Source organism: Nicotiana tomentosiformis, chromosome 5, assembly GCF_000390325.3.
Source record: "Nicotiana tomentosiformis chromosome 5, ASM39032v3, whole genome shotgun sequence".
In the NCBI taxonomy this organism is placed as follows: Eukaryota; Viridiplantae; Streptophyta; class Magnoliopsida; order Solanales; family Solanaceae; genus Nicotiana; species Nicotiana tomentosiformis.
In genome coordinates, this window is record NC_090816.1 from 6,643,922 (window position 1) to 6,664,537 (window position 20,616).

The following is a 20,616-nucleotide window of genomic DNA, read 5'->3' on the forward strand; positions in this document are numbered from 1 at the left end:
ACAAAAATGTGCAGAAGTGTAGTATGAGTACACCACGATCGGTACCCAGTAAGTATCAAGACTAAACTCAATGGAGTAGAGACGAGGTACAGTCAAGACACTCACTAGTCTAATAACCTGTTCAATATAATATACAAAATAATAGAAAATAAATAATAATAATAATAATAATAATAATAAGGGCAGGATAAAACAACCAGTGATATGCACAACAGACAACAAGAATACCATTAATATCACTCAATAATTAATAAACACAATTACACCCAATTAAATCAAGTCCTTCAAATAAATGTCTTTCATATATAATTCTTCGAGTTAACTCTCTTTCAAATATAATTTTCTCAAATAACTATTTTTCAAATAAAATTCTTTCAATAAATCTTTTCAAATATAATTTCCTCAAATAAATATCTTTCAAATACGATTCTTTCATATAATACTTTCCAAGTAAAAATCCTTCCAAATAAATATTTTGAATATAATTCTTTCAATTAAAAAGTCACCATGTGACACCTCATTTCATAATCATACAAATACGGGTCTCGGCCCTTTTTCATATTTTCACGGCACCTCGTGCCCATAATTAAATCATCATATTTTCCTGGCACCTCGTGCCCGTATTTCATATCGCATCTACATGGACAATTCACGTGCCAATTATCATTATCGTTTCATCACAGCACCTCGTGCCCACATTTCATATCACAACTGCATGGATAATTGACGTGCCAAATATCCTCATTATTTACACACGGCACATCGTGCCCACATTTTATTTTATAAACCGTTTGGCAATAGCCACAGGCTCTCAATTTCAACATAAATTAGATTGTTATCAATTTACCAACAACAAGACTAATTGCACAAGGTATAAAAGTAAACACAAGAAAATCACAACATCACATGAAAAAATTATCAACACCACAACCCCACATCATCACATATCGTCCCTGACAATAGCCACCTTTATCGCTCCTACTGCCACCCTTATCACTCCTATAGCCACCCTTATCGCTCCGCCCAGACAATACCAATGGCCACCCTTATCGCTCCTATAGCCACCCTTATCGCTTCGCCCAAACAATATTCCAACAAACACAATAATGAAATGCCACCCTTATAACCACATAATATCAACGGTGAAATGCCACCCTTATCTCCCCAAAATAACAACTCACACAACACAACAATTTACATGGAAAATTATCACAGCAACATAACAAAATCAATTTATATCACAATTTGCCCAATGGCCACAACCAAATTCCAAAGCTACAACCAAGTCAATTAATTTCACAAAAAATAGCCAAAAGCTCCACACAATGTGTATAACACCCAAAAACAATCAATACAGATTGAAATTACTCAACATAAAGCAAAGTCTTCATTAAATTCAAATTTTCAATAATTATATAAACACCTCTTCTTAAGCTCATTTATTTAATTATTTGCAGAGGGAAAATCCATAATAAAATTAAATTCCAATAATTATCAAACCAACAAATTAACGGAATTACATAAATAATCAAGTAACAATCACATCAAATTGTCATATAACAATAGATTCAACAACAACAAGGATTTAGGCACGACAATTAGATGAGTAAATATATACCAACAATTACCCAATTTACCACACAATATGCTCAGGACTTTAACTCAATAAAATTTACACATATAAGCCGAGTACGTACTCGTCACCTCGTGTACACAACTTTTCATATTTCACAAATGCCACATAAGACTCGATGCATGAGGGGTAATTCCCCCACTCGAGGTTAAGCAAGACACTTACCTTTTTGAAGTTCTGACAATATTCCAAAATAGCCTTCTTGCTTGAATTGACCTCCGGACACCTCCAATCTATCCAAATTAATTGTATAACTTCATTAAAATTCATCGGAAACAAATACGGATAATAATACGCCGACTTAATATTTTATTCCAAAAAGTCAACAAAAGTTAATGAGGGACCCGCCTCTCGGAACCCGACATAATTTTTATGAAATCCGAACACCCATTCAGATACAAGTTCAACCATACAAATTTTATCGAATTCCAATAACAAATCGACCTCCAAATCTTAAATTTAAACCTAGAGGGTTTTCTAAAAATTTCAACCAATTCACTAATTTAGTGATAAAAAGAATAATAGATTCATGTAATTTAACCAAAATGAAGTTAGGAATTCTTACCCCAATATTTTCCTTGAAAAACTCTCGAAAAATCGCCTCACCCGAGCTTCCTTGGTCCAAAAATGGAAGAATGACACGAATTTGGACTTTGTTCTACTGCCTAGGGATTTGTTCTTCGCGTTCGCGAGACTCCCATCGCGTTCGCGATGAACAAATTCTTCAAAAGTTATTTTCAAACTCTTCTCAGATAGCCTTTAGTATAATGGTGATAACTCTTTGTACAAAACTCCAAATGATGAATGGTTTGACTTTATGAAGCCTGGACTCTACGTGCTATAACTTTCATTTGTTGCTTATCTCCTAACTCCTTATAGATTACGAGATATAAGCTTCCAAAGTCATCCTTGTGCAACAGAGATTTCCAAACTCTTCCCAGATAGCCTATAGTTTATCCACTATAACCTTTTGTACATAATTCCAAATGAAAAATAGTATACCTTTCTGAAAACTAGATACAAAGGGCTACAACTTTCCTTTTTTGATCATCTCCAAATTCCTTATAGATTGCGAGATATGAGCCTCTAAAGCAAACGACGAATACCAAAATTTCCTTCTTCGCGAACGCGAAGAACAAAGTCCTAACAGCAAAATCCTTCTTCGCGAATGCGAGAGGCTCCTCGCGAACGTGAAGAACAACATCAGAACCAGCAACCAGCTGCATCAAAACACCCAAACTTAGTCCGGAACCACCCCGGATCAAACCCGAGGCCCCCGGGACCCCGTCCAATCGTACCAACCAGTCCCAATACATAACACAAACCTTCTCGAGGCCTTAAATCACATCAAACAACATCAAAGCTACGAATCATACCCCAACTCAAGCCTAATGAACTTTGAATTTTCAAATTCTATATCTTGTGCCGAAACACATCAAATCAATCTGGAATGACTTCACATTTTGCACACAACTCATAATTAACATAACAAAGCTATTCCAATTTCCAGAATCGGATTTCGGCCCCGATATCAAAAAGTCAACCCCTCGGTCAAACTTCCCAAAATTCATCTTTCGCCATTTCAAGCCAAATTCCTCTACGGACCTCCAAATAATTTTTCGGACACGCTCCTAAGTCCATAATCACCATACGGGGCTATTGTCATCATCAAAATTCCATTCCGGAGTTGTCTTCACACAGTTCCGACTACGGTAAAAATCCTAAGACTTAAGCTTTTATTTTGGGGACCAAGTGTCCCAAATCACTCCAAATCATCCGGTAACTGAATTTAACCACGCACGCAAGTCAATACACATAATAAGAAGCTTCTCAGGGCCTTACGCCGCCAGGCGGGGCTTAAATTCTTAAAATGACAAGTCGGGTTGTTACAGTTTTAGTACTTGTTGATGTATTTGGTTGAGGTCCCGAAGACCTCGGGTGAGTTTCGAATGGTTAACGGATCAAAATTTAAACTTAAATAGCTGCTGGAATTTTTCTAAGAAATCGAGGCTGGAAAAATCAAGGCTAGAAAAATATTGAGGCTAGAAAAATCGAGGCTGGAAAATCGAGGCTGGAAAAATTAAAATTAGGAAATCGAGGTCAGGTAATCAATGGCAGGAAATCGAATGCAGCGCCTGGATAGAAACTTTAAGTTATCAAACGGGGGCTTCGTCTCATTTTCCATTTTTGACAAATTGGAGCTTGAGGAGAGGCGACTTTTGAGAGATTTTCAAGGAAAACATCGGGGTAAGTGATTCTAACTCGGATTTGGTCAATATACATGAATATATCATTATTTTCATCATTTAATTAGTGTTTTGAGATGGAAACTTGGGAAAGATTGTAGAAATTTTATTAATTTTGTTTTTGAGATTTCAATGTCGATTTGGAGTCGGATTTGAGTGAAACTAGTATAGTTGGACTCGTAATTGAATGGGTTGTCGGATTTTATGAGTTTCGTCGGATTCCGAGACATGGGCCGCACGGGCAATTTTTGGGTTAAATTTTGAATTTTGTTAGAAAAAATATATTTTTGTATGGTTGTATTTAATGAATCGAATTAATTATAATTAGTTTCGAGCTGATTGGAGTCGAAAAATCAAGGAAAAGACATACTACTTGACTGATTGAGCATGGTTTGAGGTAAGTGACTTGTCTAACCTTGTTGGGGGGGGGGGGGGGATTTCCCTTAGGATTGGTATTGATATGAAAATGTTGATGTGTTAAAATTCGTGTACACGAGGTGACGAGTGTATACACGGGCTAAATGTTAAAGATTATGTCTTTATATTGTGTAGAGCACTGTTGCATATTAATTAAATTATTTTATTATGTTATATTCATCATCATTAATATATTTTTTGTATTTTAAATTTGTCTGACATGTTCTTGCTAAGTGTTTTACCTGTTTAGTTGAAACTCTGTTTCTTTTGTTTCGTGCATTATTTGAAGGTTGGATTTCTTAATCTAAATATTATTAAAAATGAAGCATTTTTCATTTAAAAATTTGATGTTAAGTCAAGATGTTAAATTTTGTGAAATATTATTTGTCACACCCCAACCTCGGAAAGCGCGACCGGCGCTCAACCGAGTGAACCCGGTCGAGCAAGCCTGATAGATACTTTCTACCCAACTCACCCATGATCTAGAGAAGGCATGATTTCATAAATTATACAATAGGAAGTTCATACATACAATACTAAATCGTTACATTAGCTATTTCGCCTTTAAGTCTCAAAATACACATATTCTTATAGTTTGAGTGAAACAAGTGATCAAACACAACATAACTTGTTTAATATTCCCAACACCTAAATACAACCCACATAGTATCTATGGAGCCTCTAAAAGATACAAAAGAGTCTATGACAGTGCCGGCGACAAGGCCCCGGCTATACCTTGAGACGTGATAATATATGAACAAAAGATATAGTACGTGACCCCGGGATGAAGTGGGGCTCACCAACTCTGCTGGGAAGAGGATGTGCCACTATCGATGATGAACACTGCCTGCTAGTATCCACCTGCTTCTATTTAAAGATACAGCACCCCCGGCAAAAGGGACGTTAGTACCGTCGAATAGCACAAGTATGTATAGCTAAACATCATCTCAATAGAATGAATAATAATACAGGGGGGACAGTCAAGAATTCAATAAGAGCTTCAAATAATATTATACACCAAGTTAAGGATCACATAAGTTTTGAAGTCAATTCCCATGCTATTAGGTTGGGTGATATTTAGTGTCGATATTCCACAATTAACAATACCATAGTATTCTTACACGGAGTCCGATCATGACCCGATAGGCTAGGTTGTCTCACTTGAGATATCAACCATAACCACAACTTCAATTATTATATTCTGCACAATCAACACCATGTGTGCGGCATGGCGTTCGATCACGGCCCGATCGGCTAGGCCGTCTCACCCAAGATGTTACCTTTTTCAATCAATCATCTCACATCATACTTATTTCATATCCTTTCGATTCATTGGCACTAGATATCACGATTACAAAGTCATTCTTCGCACTTGGCCATATCTCATAATTCCAGTCCCTTTTTTCATATTCAAACAACATTATCATTATCAACAATAATAAGGCTTTCCATTCAAGATATTAAATTCACAGAAGAGCAATTTGGGAATCTTAGGCACATAGAAGCTTTTCATAAAATTTGGCATAACAACCTTTATTTCGATCTTGACATGAAGTCTTAACACTTCTAACACATATTCCACATTTTGAACATATTCGCAAATGGCAAGTTGACATGATGAAGCATTTAGAATAAATATTGAACATACATCCTTCAACACAACCACATTAGGAATAGCCAATTCAATAATGATCAAGGACTTACTCCAATTACATGAACACTATGGGATTCGATTCTAAGAAGAACGCGGTTTATCCAACATACCTCAATTGAGCTTCTCAAACTCTAAAAAGTTCTGGAATTCTTAGCACTTAGATATATTTTAGAAATATAACAAGTTGGACCAAGATTAGGAAGATGATCATGATTGTTAGCTCATTTGAGCATATTATCAAACACTAGGGGTGCATCAATGTTTTAAGGCCCTTTTTGTGGTAGATTGAATCATTCCCCAACCCATTCTCTACCATTTTTATCTCACAACCTTCCTACATACTTCAAGGATACATGCATTCAAGACAACAACCCCCACACCCAATGATTGTCTCTCTAATTATCCCATTTTTGTAAATTTTATCGAAATTGAGAGCTATGACATAGACTCTTACCTTTAGGGTGAAAACATCCTTTGTTAATACTCAATTATTGAGCAAGAATTGATAGATAATAGGTTGAAGGTTGCTCTCCCACTCTAAGAACTCTCTCTCTCACTTTAAAATATCCTAAATGTGCTCTAATTAAGCTGTGGCATATGTATTAACGAAGAAGGGTCGGGTTTAAAAATTCCAAAAATGAAGTCCCGAAACAGGATATGCGGTCGCATATGTGACCGCAGAATAGTTATGCAGTCTGCATATCGGCCGCATAATTTGGGTGCCAAAACTGGAAAGGAACTGACCTGGTCTGCGGTTACTATGCGTCCCGCAGACCTATTCTGCGGTCGCATAATGCACCACAAAAGATCCCTCCAAAAAATCTCAATGCTGGATATGCGACAAGAGTGCGGCCCGCAAAGTGGTTATGCGGTCACATTATGGCCGCGAAATTGACATCAAAATGAATGAGGGTCACGAAATCCCGATTTTTAGGAAATATTTTCACGGGCCTTACATTCTCCCCCACTTAAGATCATTCATCCTCGAATGAGGGTCAAGGTCCACTATTAGCATCTTATGCAACTCAGTTTTCATACCACACACCAGCAACTCGAAATTTGACTAATTCCCAAAACGTTCGCCAGAGTTTCCCCTGTAACTAGGTCTATCCCCCTGTCAGAGAGCCCCAGAAATACATACTTAAAACATATACATAAACCAATGATGTAACATAACACAAAACAACACCAATTGTGGCCTCACATACATTATATTACCAGAGAGGAACACCCTTAACGTCAATTTGTACAAAATGATACATAATTCATAAAAGGTAACCCTTAGAATTTTCGTAGAACACAACTTTATAAATACATTCAAACAAATAAGGATACTTCTTCTTCATTTCTTCCTCGGCCTCCCAAGTAGCCTTTTCAACTTGTTACTTTTGCCATAGCACTTTCAGGGAGGATATTTCTTTATTTATCAACTTCCGGGCATGCCTATCAAGAATGGCAACTGGAATTTCTTCATATGACAGTTCTTCATTAACCTCAATTGTCTCAACCGGCATAATAGCTGACGGATCTCCAACTACCTTCTTCAATATAGACACATGGAATACCGGATGCACTAATGACATCTCAGGTGGTAGCTCAAGCTGTACGCCACCTCACCAATCCTCTGAATAATTCTGTTAGATCCGACATACCTCGGACTCAATTTCCCTTTCTTACCAAATCGCATTACACCTTTCATGAGTGAAATTTTCAAGAATACCCAATCAACTTCTTTGAATTCCAAATCCCTATGACGAACATTTGAATAGGACTTCTGACGACTCTGAGCAGTCTTCAACTGCTCCTTAATGATCTTAACTTTTTCCATAGCCTGATGCACGAGGTCTGGCACTATCAACTCTGCTTCCCTAATTTCGAACCACCCAATGGGAGATCTATATCTCATACTATATAATGCCTCAAATGGTTCCATCTGAATACTAGCATGAAAGTGTTGTTATAATCAAACTCTATGAGTTGGAAATGACCATCCCAGCTACCCTTGAAGTCGAGAACACATGCACGCAACATGTCCTCAAGTGTTTGAATAGTCCGATCTGGTTGCCCGTCGGTCTGTGGATGGAAGGATGTACTAAGATTCACCTGAGTACCCAAACCTTGCTAAAATTTCTTCCAAAAGTTTGTCGTGAACTGAGCCCCTTGACCGAAAATGATAGAAACTGGAGTACAATGTAGCCTGACTATTTCCTTGATATATTGAGCATATTGTTCCGCTATGTTGATAGATTTAACTGGCAAGAAATGAGCCAATTTCGTGTGCCGATCCACAATCTCCCAAATTGAGTCAAACTTGCGTGGAGTGCGTGGTAATCCCACCACAAAATCTATATTAATCATTTCCCACTTCTACATTGGAATTTCTATGTTTTGTGCCAACCTACCAGGCTGTTGGTGTTCGGCCTTGACCTGCTGAAAATTCGGACACCTTTCCACAAAGTCTACCACATTCCTTTTTATGTCATTTCACCAATAGCCTTCCTTGACATAATGATACATCTTCGTAGAACCTGGGTGCACGGAATACCTAGAAGTGTGAGCCTCTGTCATGATTCTTTCCCGGAGATCATCTACATTTGGAACACTTAGCCACCCTTGGTACCTTAGTGTACCATAATCCATGCCAAAAGTAAAAGCCATAGTTTTATGTTTATGAATCCCCTTCTCCAATTGCACCAAAAATGGATCGTTGTATTGCTTCTCTTTAACTTCCACAACAAGCGATGATTTAGCCCTATTTTGTACAATTACCCCTCCTTCATTAGAGTCCACAAGACGAACTCCCAAACTAGCCAATCGATGGACTTCCTTGGCCAATGGCCTTTGACATGCCTCCAAGTGAGCTAAATTACCCATAGATTTCAGACTAAGAACATCTGCCACAACATTGGCTTTTCCCAGGTGATATAGAATATCAATGTCGTAATCCTTGAGTAACTCAAGCCATCTTCTCTGCCTCAGACTCAACTCCTTTTGTTTGAAAATATATTGAAGACTCTTGTGGTCTATGAATACATCCACATGGACCCCATACAAATAATGACGCCAAATGTTCAATGCAAAAACCACCGCCGCAAGTTCTAAGTCGTGTGTTGGATAATTCTTCTCATGATACTTGAGTTGCCTAGAAGCATATGCTATAACCTTGTCGTGTTGCATTAACACACACCCAAGACCAATTCTTGAAGCATCACAATATACCACAAATCCATTTGTATCCTCTGGCAGGGCCAACACCGGTCTCGTAGTCAATCTTGATTTCAACTCCTGGAAGCTCCTTTCACAAGCATCGAACCATTGGAACGTAACCGCTTTCTAAGTCAATTTAGTCAATGGAGAGGCAAGAGTAGAGAACCTCTCCACAAACTTCCTGTAATACCCTGCTAAGCCCAAGAAACTACAAATTTTGGTTGGCGTTGTAGGTCTAGGCCAATTCTTCACTGCTGCAATCTTTTGAGGATCAACCTTAATTCCTTTTCTGGAGACAACATGACCCAAGAATGTGACTGACTCGAGCCAAAATTCACATTTTGAAAACATCGCATACAATTGGTGCTGATGTAGAGTCTGCAACACTGCCCTGAGATGATCGGCATGATCCTCTCGACCTTGTGAATACACAAGAATATCATCAATGAATACTATCACAAAGGAATCGAGAAAAGGCTTAAAAACCCGATTCATAAGATCCATGAAAGCCGCCGAGGCATTTGTTAGCCCAAAAGACATTACTAGAAATTCAAAGTGCCCATACCGGGTCCAGAAAGCTGTTTTCTGAATATCCTACTCCCTGATCTTCAATTGGTGGTACCCGGACCGTAAATCAAATTTGGAGAAGTACTTAGCACCCTGTAATTTATCAAATAAATCATATATTCTTGGTAATAGGTATTTTTTTTTATTGTGACCTTATTCAGCTGGCGGTAGTCGATACACATCCTCAGTGATCCATCTTTCTTCCTCACAAAGAGAACCGGTGCGCCCTATGGTGACACACTCGGTCGAATGAAACCCTTTTCTATCAAATCCTCCAATTGTTCCTTTAGCTTCTTAAATTCTGCTGGTGCCATCCTATAGGGTAGAACAGATATAGGGTGCGTGTCTGGCATCACAGCAATCCCAATATCAATCTCCCTGTCTAGTGGGATCCCGGGGAGCTCATCAGGAAAGACCACTAGAAATTCATTCACAACTGGCACAGATTCTAGTGTAGGTGTCTCAGCATCGGTGTCCATAACCCGGACCAAATGATAGATACACTCCTTATTAATCATCTTCGTGGCCTTAAGGTAAGATATAAACCTACCTTTTGGCATCACATTATCCCCTTTCCATTCAACAACTGGCGCATTTGGAAATTCAAACCTCACAGTCCTAGTTCGGCAATCGAGCTTGGCAAAACATGAATAAAGCCAATCCATTCCCATTATTACATCAAAATCAACCATCCCCAATTCAATGAGATCGGCCACGGTGTCCCGACCACGCACCGTGACAACACAACCTCTATAAACCCATGCGGCCATAATAGACTCGCCAACCGGAGCAGATACAGAGAATGACTCAGGAAGCTATTCCGGTTCTATCCCCAATTCCATAGCAACAGAAGGGGTAACATAGGACAATGTGGAACCGGGATCAATAAGAGCATATACATCATGAGATTGGACAGTCATTATACCTGTGACAACATCTGGAGAAGCCTCTGCACTCTAGCGACCACTCATAGCATAAAAACTGCTCGGTCCTTCTAAACTCTGCGCACCACCCCTAGCTGCACCATGCCCTACTGGTTCTGGAGTGCCTCAGGCTGGAGGGGGTGCTGAAGATGTAGCAGCTGTAGAACTGGATGGTTGTGTTGTGCCCCTGCCCGCACCCTGGCGGGATAAATGACACTCCCTCTTAATATGACCCCTCAATCCGCACCTGTAACACATAGGTAGGTCCATGTAGCAGATGGTGCATTTTCCCACACCCGGGGCATGGGGGCCTCCGCTGCTGCTAGAATCTCCCTCCTGATCGGCCCTACTGGTGGGGTCCCCTGCTGCCCTGATTGGGCCTGAAATGACTCCCCTGCTGCTGACTAGGCCCTGCTGGCAGTCCACTGGCTGAAGACTGAGCAACAGACTGGGATAGCCTTAATGACCCTCCCCTGAAAGCTGATCTTCCCCCACCAAATGACTCCCCAAAGTTGCCCACGAACCGGGCCTTGCTGGTACCCTCTTACTCCATTTTGTTCTTCAACTTATGGTTTTCTGTAGCTTGAGCAAATTCTACCATCTTCCCATAGTTCATATCTAAATTCAAGGCAGCTGTAGCGGCCTCATTGATAACCAAAGGGCTAAGGCCTTGCACAAACCGGCGCACTCTAGCCTCCATAGTAGGCAACATGAGAATGGAATATTTAGACAGACGTGTGAACTCCATGTGATACTCCCACACATTCTTACTTCCTTGCTTAAGGTTCTCAAACTCTGCAACACGAGCTGCCCTAGTCTCGACCAACATGAAATGGTCCATGAAAGCGCCAGCAAACTCACTCCACCTCGCTGGAGGGCTCCCCTCCTCCAGAGTCCTCCCACAGCTCAAACCAAGAATAGGCCACCCCTTTCAGGCGGTAGGCGGCCAACTCCACTCCCTTCGTCTCAGTAGAGCGCATAACCTGGAGAGTCTTATGCATCTCATTAATGAAGTCATGTGGGTCCTCCTTGGGCTTAGCACCCGTGAACATCGGGGGATCCAACTGAAGAAATATGTTCACCCTGGAACCACTAGAATCCTCTTGTTGGCTAGAAGAAGTGGGTGAACCATTTGATCACTGGGCTTGAGAAGCCACTATCTTTGCCAGCATCTGGATAGATCCCCTAAGATCAACATCAGAAACACCCAAATCAGAAGCTAGAGCTGGTGGTGGAACCGTAATATTAATTGGAGGAACCGTTGTACCCCCAGTAGGTGCAGGAATTGGTGTGGCCTCGTCAGGTTTAGTGGAATTAGGAAATGTAGCAGTCGGGGGATTATCCTCACCCCTAGGGTATTCACTCGTCTCGCCAAATAAAGGGTCAACTGCCACTCCTAAGGCGGCATTGGCTCCTTGGCCAGTTTTTGCTTTCTTCTTAGGTGCCATGTACTGAAAATTAAAGCAATGCACGAGTTAGAGGAGGAATAGTTTCACAATCAGTTTCATCGCATGATTCAGAATATCAAAGAAGGGTATTATTCCTAAATGTCCAAGTAGCCTCCAACTTATCGATGTGGTCGACAACACACCGATAAGAAGGACTCTACTAGACACGACTCCGAGACATCATAGGACACTTTAAAACCTTAGAATCTGATACCAAGTTTGTCACGCCCCAACCTCGGGAAGCGCGACTGGCGCTCAACCGAGTGAACCCAGTCGAGCAAGCCTGATAGATACTTTCTACCCAACTCACCCATGATCAAGTGAAGGCATGATTTCATAAATTATACAGTAGAAAGTTCATACATACAATACTAAATTGTTTCATTAGCTATTTTGTCTTTAAGTCTCAAAATACACATATTATTATAGTTTGAGTGAAACAAGTGATCAAATACAACATAACTTATTTAACATTCCTAACACCCAAATGCAACCCACATAGTGTCTACGGAGCCTCTAAAATATACAAAAGAGTCTATGACAGTGCCGGTGATAAGGACCCGGCTATACCTTGAGACGTGATAATATATGAACAAAAGATATATTACGTGACCCCGGGATGAAGTGGGGATCACCAAGTCTACTGGGAAGATGAAGTTCCACTATCGCTGATCAACATTGCCTGCTATGTATCCACCTGCATCCATTTAAAGATGTAGCGCCCCCGGAAAAAGGGACGTTAGTACCGTCGAATAACACTAGTATGTATAGCTAAACACCATCTCAATAGAATGAATAGTAATACAAGGGGGACAGTCAAGAATTCAATAGGTGCTTCAAATAATATTAAAACATCAAGTTAAGGATCACATAAGTTTTCAAGTCAATTCCCATGTTATTAGGTTGGGTGATCTTTAGTGCCGATATTCTACAATTCATAATACCACCGTATTCTTACACGGAGTCCGATCACGAACCGATCGGCTAGGTTGTCTCACTTGAGACATCAACTATAACCACAATTTTGATTATCATTTTCAACACAGTCATCACCATATATGCTGCATGGCATCCGATCACGTCCCGTAGTCTGTCTTACCCAAGACATTACCTTTTTCATTCAATCATCTCACATCATATTTCTTTCATATCTTTTCGATTCATTGGCACTAGTGATCACGATTACAAAGTCATTCTTGGCACTTGGCCATATCTCATAATTCCAGTTCCCTTTTCCATATTCAAACATCATTATAATTATCAACAATAATAAGGTTTTCCATTCAAGACATCAAATTTACATAAGATCAATTTGGGAATCTTAGGCACATAGAGGCTTTTCATACAATTTGGCATAGCAACCTTTATTTCGATCTTGACATGAAGTCTTAACACTTCTAACACATATTCCACATTTTGAACACATTCTCAAATTACAAGATGACATGATGAAGCATTTAGAATAAATATTGAACATACATCCTTCAACCCAACCACATTAGGAATAGCCAATTCAATAATGATCAAGGACTTACTCCAATTACATGAACACCGTGGGATTCGATTCTAAGAAGAAGGGGGTTTAGCCAACATACATCAATATAGCTTCTCAAACTCTAAAACATTCCACAATTCTTAGCACTTCGATCTATTTTAGAAGTATACCAAGTTGGACCAAGATTAGGAAGATGATCATGATTTTTAGCTTATTTGAGCATATTATCAAACACTAGGGGTGCATCAATATTTTAAGGCCCTTTTTGTGGAAGATTCCATCATTCCCCAATCAATTCTCTACCATTTTTAGCTCACAACCTTCCCACATACTTCAAGGATACGTGTATGGAAGACAACAACCCCCACACCCAATAATTGTCTCTCTAAATATTCTTTTTTGTAAAGTTTGAAATTGAGAGCTAGGACATACATTCTTAACTTTAGGGTGAAGACTTCCTTTGTTAATGCTCAATGATTGAGCAAGAATTGATGGATAATAGGTTGAAGGTTTCTCCCCCACTCTAAGAACTCTCTCTCTCACTCTAAAATATCAGAAATGTGCTTAAAATGAGTTGTGGCATATGTTTTAACGAAGAAGGGTCAGGTTTAAAAACCCCAAAAATGAAGCCCTGAAATAGGATATGTGGCCGCAGAATGGTTATGCAGTACGCATATCGGCCACAAAATTTGGGTGCCAAAACTGGAAAGGAACTAACCTGATCTGCGGTCACTATGGGGCCCGCAGACCTGTTCTGCGGTCGCATAATGCACCGCAGAACCTCCCTCCGAAAAATCTCAAAGCTGGATATGCGACAAGAGTTCGGCCCGAGAAGTGGTTATGCGGTCACATAATGGCCGCAAAATTGACATCAAAATGACCCAGAAAAACTGCCCCACTCTCCGACCATTCTGCGATTCGCAGAGTGATTCTGTGACCGCATAATAGGGCCGTAGAAATGCTTGTTTCTTCCCAATATTTTCCTTCAACTCCCCAGCACACTATTCAATCCAAAAAGTCCGAACCGCAACGAGCTTGCTTGCCGCGAAGAATTTCTGCTATTATTAACCTTTACGCCTGCCTCGGCATCACGGAACCTCGATTTTTAGGAAACATGTTCACGGGGCCTTACATTATTTTTGCTGAATATTTTGTGAAGATTTTTGTATTCATTTTGATTGAGCCGCGAGCTTCGTATTGTGGATATTATTTTGATGAATATTTTGTGAGACTTTGTACTCATTGTGACTGAGCCGTGAGCTACTTATTATGGAAAATATTCTTATTGTTGATTTATTTTGGCAAGTTGAAATATTTGGGCACTTGAGGTTCAAATTGTGATATATTGTGATATTGATACGCATGCAGTGGTATAAGGTCTAGGTGTTGAAACACATGCAGTGAGATAAGGGTGGTTTGATACGCGTGGCTAGTAGGAAAACTACTAGAAGTCATGCGGTGTGATAAGGGTGGCTAAAATACGGGATGCTATTTCGGGAAAAATATTTTCTTTAAAATTAAATGTGAAGGCTCCCACGGTGATATAAGGAAAAGAGATATTGTGAATTTATTTATGATTTGCGACTACGATGCGGTACCTTGGGAGTGCCCTTGTTGATATTTCTATATGGCTGCATTTGCCTTTGGTTATTTTGATGTTTTCCTTAGAGTTGTAAATTTTTGTTTTCCTTCCGCGGGGTGTTATTTGTCCTTATTCTGTGTAGTTAAATTGTGACATACTACTTGATTTATCCCCATTGTCATTTTTATTATTATATTGTTAAACTTTTCTCCCTGTCTTTTATTATTCTTGTAGGGCCTGACCTGACCTCGTCACTACTCTACCGAGGTTAGGCTTGGCACTTACTGGGTACCGCTATAGTGTACTCATACTATGATTTTGCACATTATTTTGTGCAGATCCAGGTACTTTTTATCAGACCAGTGTAACGACCCGACCGGTCATTTTTCTTTCTATAACCCTGTTCCTCTAAATAAGACTTCCCGTATGTTCTTTTACTGTTTTATGACTTGCGGGGATGGTTGGTTCGGGATTTGGAAGGGTTCGGATTGAAATCGGAACACTTGGTTCCTTAAGTTGCCCTTAAAAGGCTAAGTTTGACTTCGGTCAACCTTTTGAGTAAATGACCTCAGAATCGGGATTTGACGGTTCCAATAGGTTCGCATGATGATTTTGGACTTGGGCGTATATTCGGATCGGTTTTTGGATGACCCGGGAGCGTCATGGCACCTAATAGTGAAAGTTGGTTCTTTGAAGATTTTAGAAGTTCTTTAAATTGGTTTGGAGCGGGTTTAGGTGATACCGAGGTCCAAATGGAATTCCAAGATTGGGAATAGTTCCATAATGTCATCTAAGACTTGCACGCAAAATTTGGTTTCATTCCGAGTAGTTTAAGTATGTTTCGGCGCATTGGGAGTAAAGTGGAGAACTTGAAGTTCATAAGTTTGATTCAATTGGTTTTGGGGTGTGATTCTTAGGTTTAATGTTATTTCTGCCATTCCGAGAGTTCGAGAAAGTCTGTTTTATGATTCCAAACTTGTTGGTACATTCGGGAAGGGCCCCGGGGACCCCGAGTATAAATCGGACGAAGCTCGGACCAAGTTGGAAATTGGGAGCAATAGCTAAAGCTCCCAGTTGCTATCATAATCGCACCTGCGCTTGGCCAGTCGCAGGTACGACCTCACAGAAGCGAGCCATGCCTCGCAGAAGCGGCCAAGGAAGGACAACCTAGGATCCGCAGGTGCGGCCCAACCTCCGCAGAAGCAGGACCACAGAAGCGGGACCCTGTCTGCAAGAAGCAGAGCCAGCCTGCCTGGGCACTTCTGCAGAAGCGGACTTTTGCCCGCAGAAGTGATAACACAGGTGCGGCCCTGCGACCGTAGGTGCGAGATCGCTGGAGGCAGTGAGGTCTCTTTTAAAATGGGACTTAGTCATTTTGGCTCAATTATTTCCATTGTTCGGCGATTTTTGGAGCTCTTGGAGAGGGGATTTCACTTAGCACTTTGAGATAAGTAATTTCTATACAATGTGTGTTAAATACATAGTTTATGGGTAGATTAAAATATGTAAATTAGTGAAAATTATGGGTTTAGGTGAAAACCTAGGTTTTCGATATAAATGAGATTTAACCACGAAACTGATTATGGAATTTAGTAAAAATCATATATTTGAGTTCATGAGGTTATGGGTAACAACTTTCTTCAAACATTTCCGAAATCCGGGCACGTGGGCCCGGGGGTGAACTTTAGGAATTTTGCAAATAGGCTTGGGGAATCATTTCGATAGTTGGGATATGAACTTTTAAACATGTATTAATTATTTTAAATAATATTTGACTAGTTGCGAGTCGTTTGGCACCAAATTGATGGTTTGAGCACAATCTTGGACCGGAAAGTAGGCCTTGAGAAGAGGTAAGTCTCTTTTCTAACCTTGTAAGAGGGAATTAACCCCATAGGTGAACTTAATCACTTTGTACTTCTATTTGTGGGGGCTACGTATGTACGAAATGACGAGAGTCCGTGCGTAGCTACTATTCATTCTTACGTCTGAGTATATTTAGGCTTACACCATGTTATTGTTGATACCGTTTCTTGTTTATGCTTACTAATTGTTTGGATTAGAGCGGAGGTTGAGGATTTCAATATTTTGAAGGTTCCTAGCTGAAATTCTTATTTTGAAAAAGAATTGAAAAATATTATGATAACTTGAGGAAATCTATATTCAACCGCTTCTCAAGTATATAACGCGAGCGGGATAAATTTTCACTACTCTCATGGGAGCGGGTCGTTCGCCTCGGCAGGTTAATTGATGTATCTATGGTTCGGGCCGTTCGACCCTCGGCAGTGCACATTATATTTTTTATGTATATTTGGATTGGTCCGTACGTCCTCGGCATAATTCGTGCGTAAAAAAATATTGGAACACCCTTTTTATTTTTTATTTTTTTATTTATTTAACATTGCTTCATGGACTTGAAAGGTGAAAGGTTTTGATGAGAGAAATGACTTGGTTCTTACTTGAAATTAAAGGATTGTTTACTTATTTTCCTGCTCTGAGTTCTATTCCCATTTACATATCATGTTTAATTAGAACTTCATGCTATTGTATTTTTGGCCCATAGTAAGTGTCGAAGTCGACCCCTCGTCACTACTTCTTCGAGGTTAGACTAGATACTTACTGGGTACATGTTATTTATGTACTCACGCTACACTTCTGCACTTGATGTGTAGGGTCTGAGGCAGGTGCATCTGGTTTTCAGTCCGGCGCGCACGCTTCACCTCTAGTTCGCGACCACACAGTGAGCTGCCCTTCCGAGCCGTTCAACAGCAGTCGAAGTCTCTCTTTTGATTATTTTCTGTCTATTCTATTTCGGACAGTAGAGTAGAAATATTTGTATATTCTACTAGTAGCCCACATACTTGTGACACCAGATCTTGGCACCCACTAGTAGACTTGTGATTTTGTTTTTATTTCTATGGTCATAAGTACATTTGGTTGCTTTCGTTTTATTAAATTTAAATATGTTTCTTACTAAACCTATTAAATTAAGGAAAGTTATTTACTTGGGGAAAACTTATAAAAATGGAAAAATCACTAGGTTGTTCATTGTTGGCTTGCCTAGCAATGGTGTTGGGCGCCATCACGGCCAAAAATGGAATTGGGTCGTGACAACCAGACATTAGTGAACTAGCCGTACGCGGAGACTTCAAGGTATATATGCCAGCATCTGCAGACCTCGGTGTCCCCTTCTATCCTTATTGTGTTGCTTTCCTTATTCTCTTTAAACTATGATATATAGAGACACTTAGAATAAATTCTTAGAAGCTTGTGACTTATTTCTACCGGGTTTTGGGAGTTGTAAGTATGTGAATTTGCAGATTTTTTATTTCACATTTCTATAGGTATTCCGCATTGATAGGATTATCTAGTCTAGAGATTAGGTGCCATCACGGCATCCTACGAAGCGAATTTGGGGTCGTGACAAGTTGGTATCAGAGCTCTAGGTTCGTAGGTGTTATGAGTCACAAGAAGGTTTAGTAGAGTCTCGCTGATCGGTACGGAGATGTATGTACTTATCTTCGGGAGGCTATAGAACTATTAGGAAAATATTCACTTCTTTCATGCCTTATCATGAGCATTTGTTGACTTCGAAATTGTAAACCATTATCTTTTTATTCTCTCACAGATGGTGAGGACACGCACAACTGGACCCGATGATCAAAAACTCACTCCCCTTGTTGGAGCCGCAAGAGGCCGAGGTCGGGCCAGAGGCCGAGGAAGACCACGTAGTGCATCCAGAGCACCTGCACGAGCTGCTGCAGAGGAGCCACCAGTAGCTCCAATTGGAGAGCAGGCACCTGAGATGCCTGTTACTACCCCTGCACTTCAGGAGACCTTTGCCCAGTTTTTGAGCATGTTTGGCACTCTAGCTCAGGCAGGACTATTTCTACTTGCTCCTGCCACATCTCAGGCCGGGGGAGGAGCACAGACTCCCGCCACCTGTACCCCAGAACCATGGGCCCAGGTTGACCATGCCCCAAAGGTTATACTAGTGCACCCAGTTGTCCCAGTTCGGCTCGAGGCTAGGGCAACAGCTTTAGAGGGGGGGCAACTTAGGCTAGAGAGGTACAAGAAGTACCACCTTCCCACATTTAGCTGTTTAGATTCAGAGGATGCTTAGGTTTTTCTTGAGGAATGTCACCGTATCCTCGGTACTATGGGTATTGTGGATTCCAGTGGGGTTTCTTTCACGGCATTCCAGCTTAGAGGAGCGGCCTACCAGTGGTGGCGGGCATATGAGTTGGATAGTCTGGCTGAGGCAACTTCACTCACTTGGACTCAATTTTCAGATATGTTCTTGAGGGAGTATCTTACTTAGAGTCTAAGAGATGCATGGTACGCAGAGTTTGAGCATCTGCTTCAGGGTTCTATGACCATTTCAGAATATGCCGCCCAATTCAGTGATTTGGCTAGGCATGCATCAGCCTTAGTTGCTACTGTTCGAGAGCGGGTTTATCGATTTATTAAGGGGCTCCACCCTAGTATCAGATACAGTATGGCCCGAGAACAAGAGATGGACATCACATACCAATAGGTGGTGTTAATTTCTAGAATATTGGAGGATATGCAAACTCGGGAGAGAGAAGAGAGGGAAGCTAAGAGACCTCGGGATTCTGGCACATATAACAGTTCTCCTGCCCCAGTTGTAGTCCGTCATGGTAGAGGTTATGTGAGTCATCATATTCATTCAGCACTTCCAGCTTACAATGGTATTTCGGCTACTCTCAGACCTCATGTTCCATATTATGCACCGCCAGTGTCTAATGTACCTCCTGTACGGGGTGCTTTCAGCGGGTAGTCCAGTCGATCAAGACCGAGACAGTCCCAGTAGCCACATCCTCCGAGGACCTTTTTGAGTGTGGTGACACTCATCATATCATGAGGGATTGCCCCAGACTTAGGAGGGGTGCACCTCCACAAATTTCTCAGGACCCACCCATTCCACAGGGCCCTCAGGCTTCTCAGACCATGATCACTGCACCAACTGCCACTCCACCTGCACAGCCAGCTAGAGGTGGAGGTCTCCCTAGGAGAGGAGGCCAAGCCAAATATTATGACCTTCCTACGAGGACAGAGGCAGTTGCATCCAAGTTTGTTATCACAGGTATTGTTTCGGTCTTTCATAAAGATGCATCAGTCTTATTTGATCCAGACTCCACTTATTCTCATGTGTCACCTTATTTTGCCCCGTATTTGGGCATATCCCGTGATACTTTGAGTTCTTCTATTTATGTATCTACATCCTTGAGTGAATATATTATTGTTGACCACGTGTATCGGTCGTGTTTAATTGTTATAAGTGGTTTTGAGACCAGAGGTGGTTTATTATTGCTTAGTATGGTGGATTTCGATATTATTTTGGGCATGGAGTGGTTATCGCCCTATCACACTATCCTTGATTGTTATGCCAAGATGGTGATGTTGGCTATGCCAGGTCTACCGCG

At 40.7% G+C, this 20,616-nt stretch overlaps 1 protein-coding gene across 1 annotated transcript; it reads right to left on the reverse strand.

Annotated features, from left to right (window-relative positions):
- Positions 1-9,951: 9,951 nt before the first annotated feature.
- LOC138891881 (uncharacterized) lies at positions 9,952-10,389 on the reverse strand. The gene has a single exon (XM_070175562.1). The coding sequence runs from the start codon at positions 10,387-10,389 to the stop codon at positions 9,952-9,954; it is 438 nt and encodes a 145-aa protein (XP_070031663.1).
- Positions 10,390-20,616: the final 10,227 nt, after the last annotated feature.

Bases quoted from the DNA above. Each gene is read 5' to 3' on its own strand.
- LOC138891881 (XM_070175562.1), bottom strand. From the start codon at position 10,389: ATGGATTGGCTTTATTCATGTTTTGCCAAGCTCGATTGCCGAACTAGG.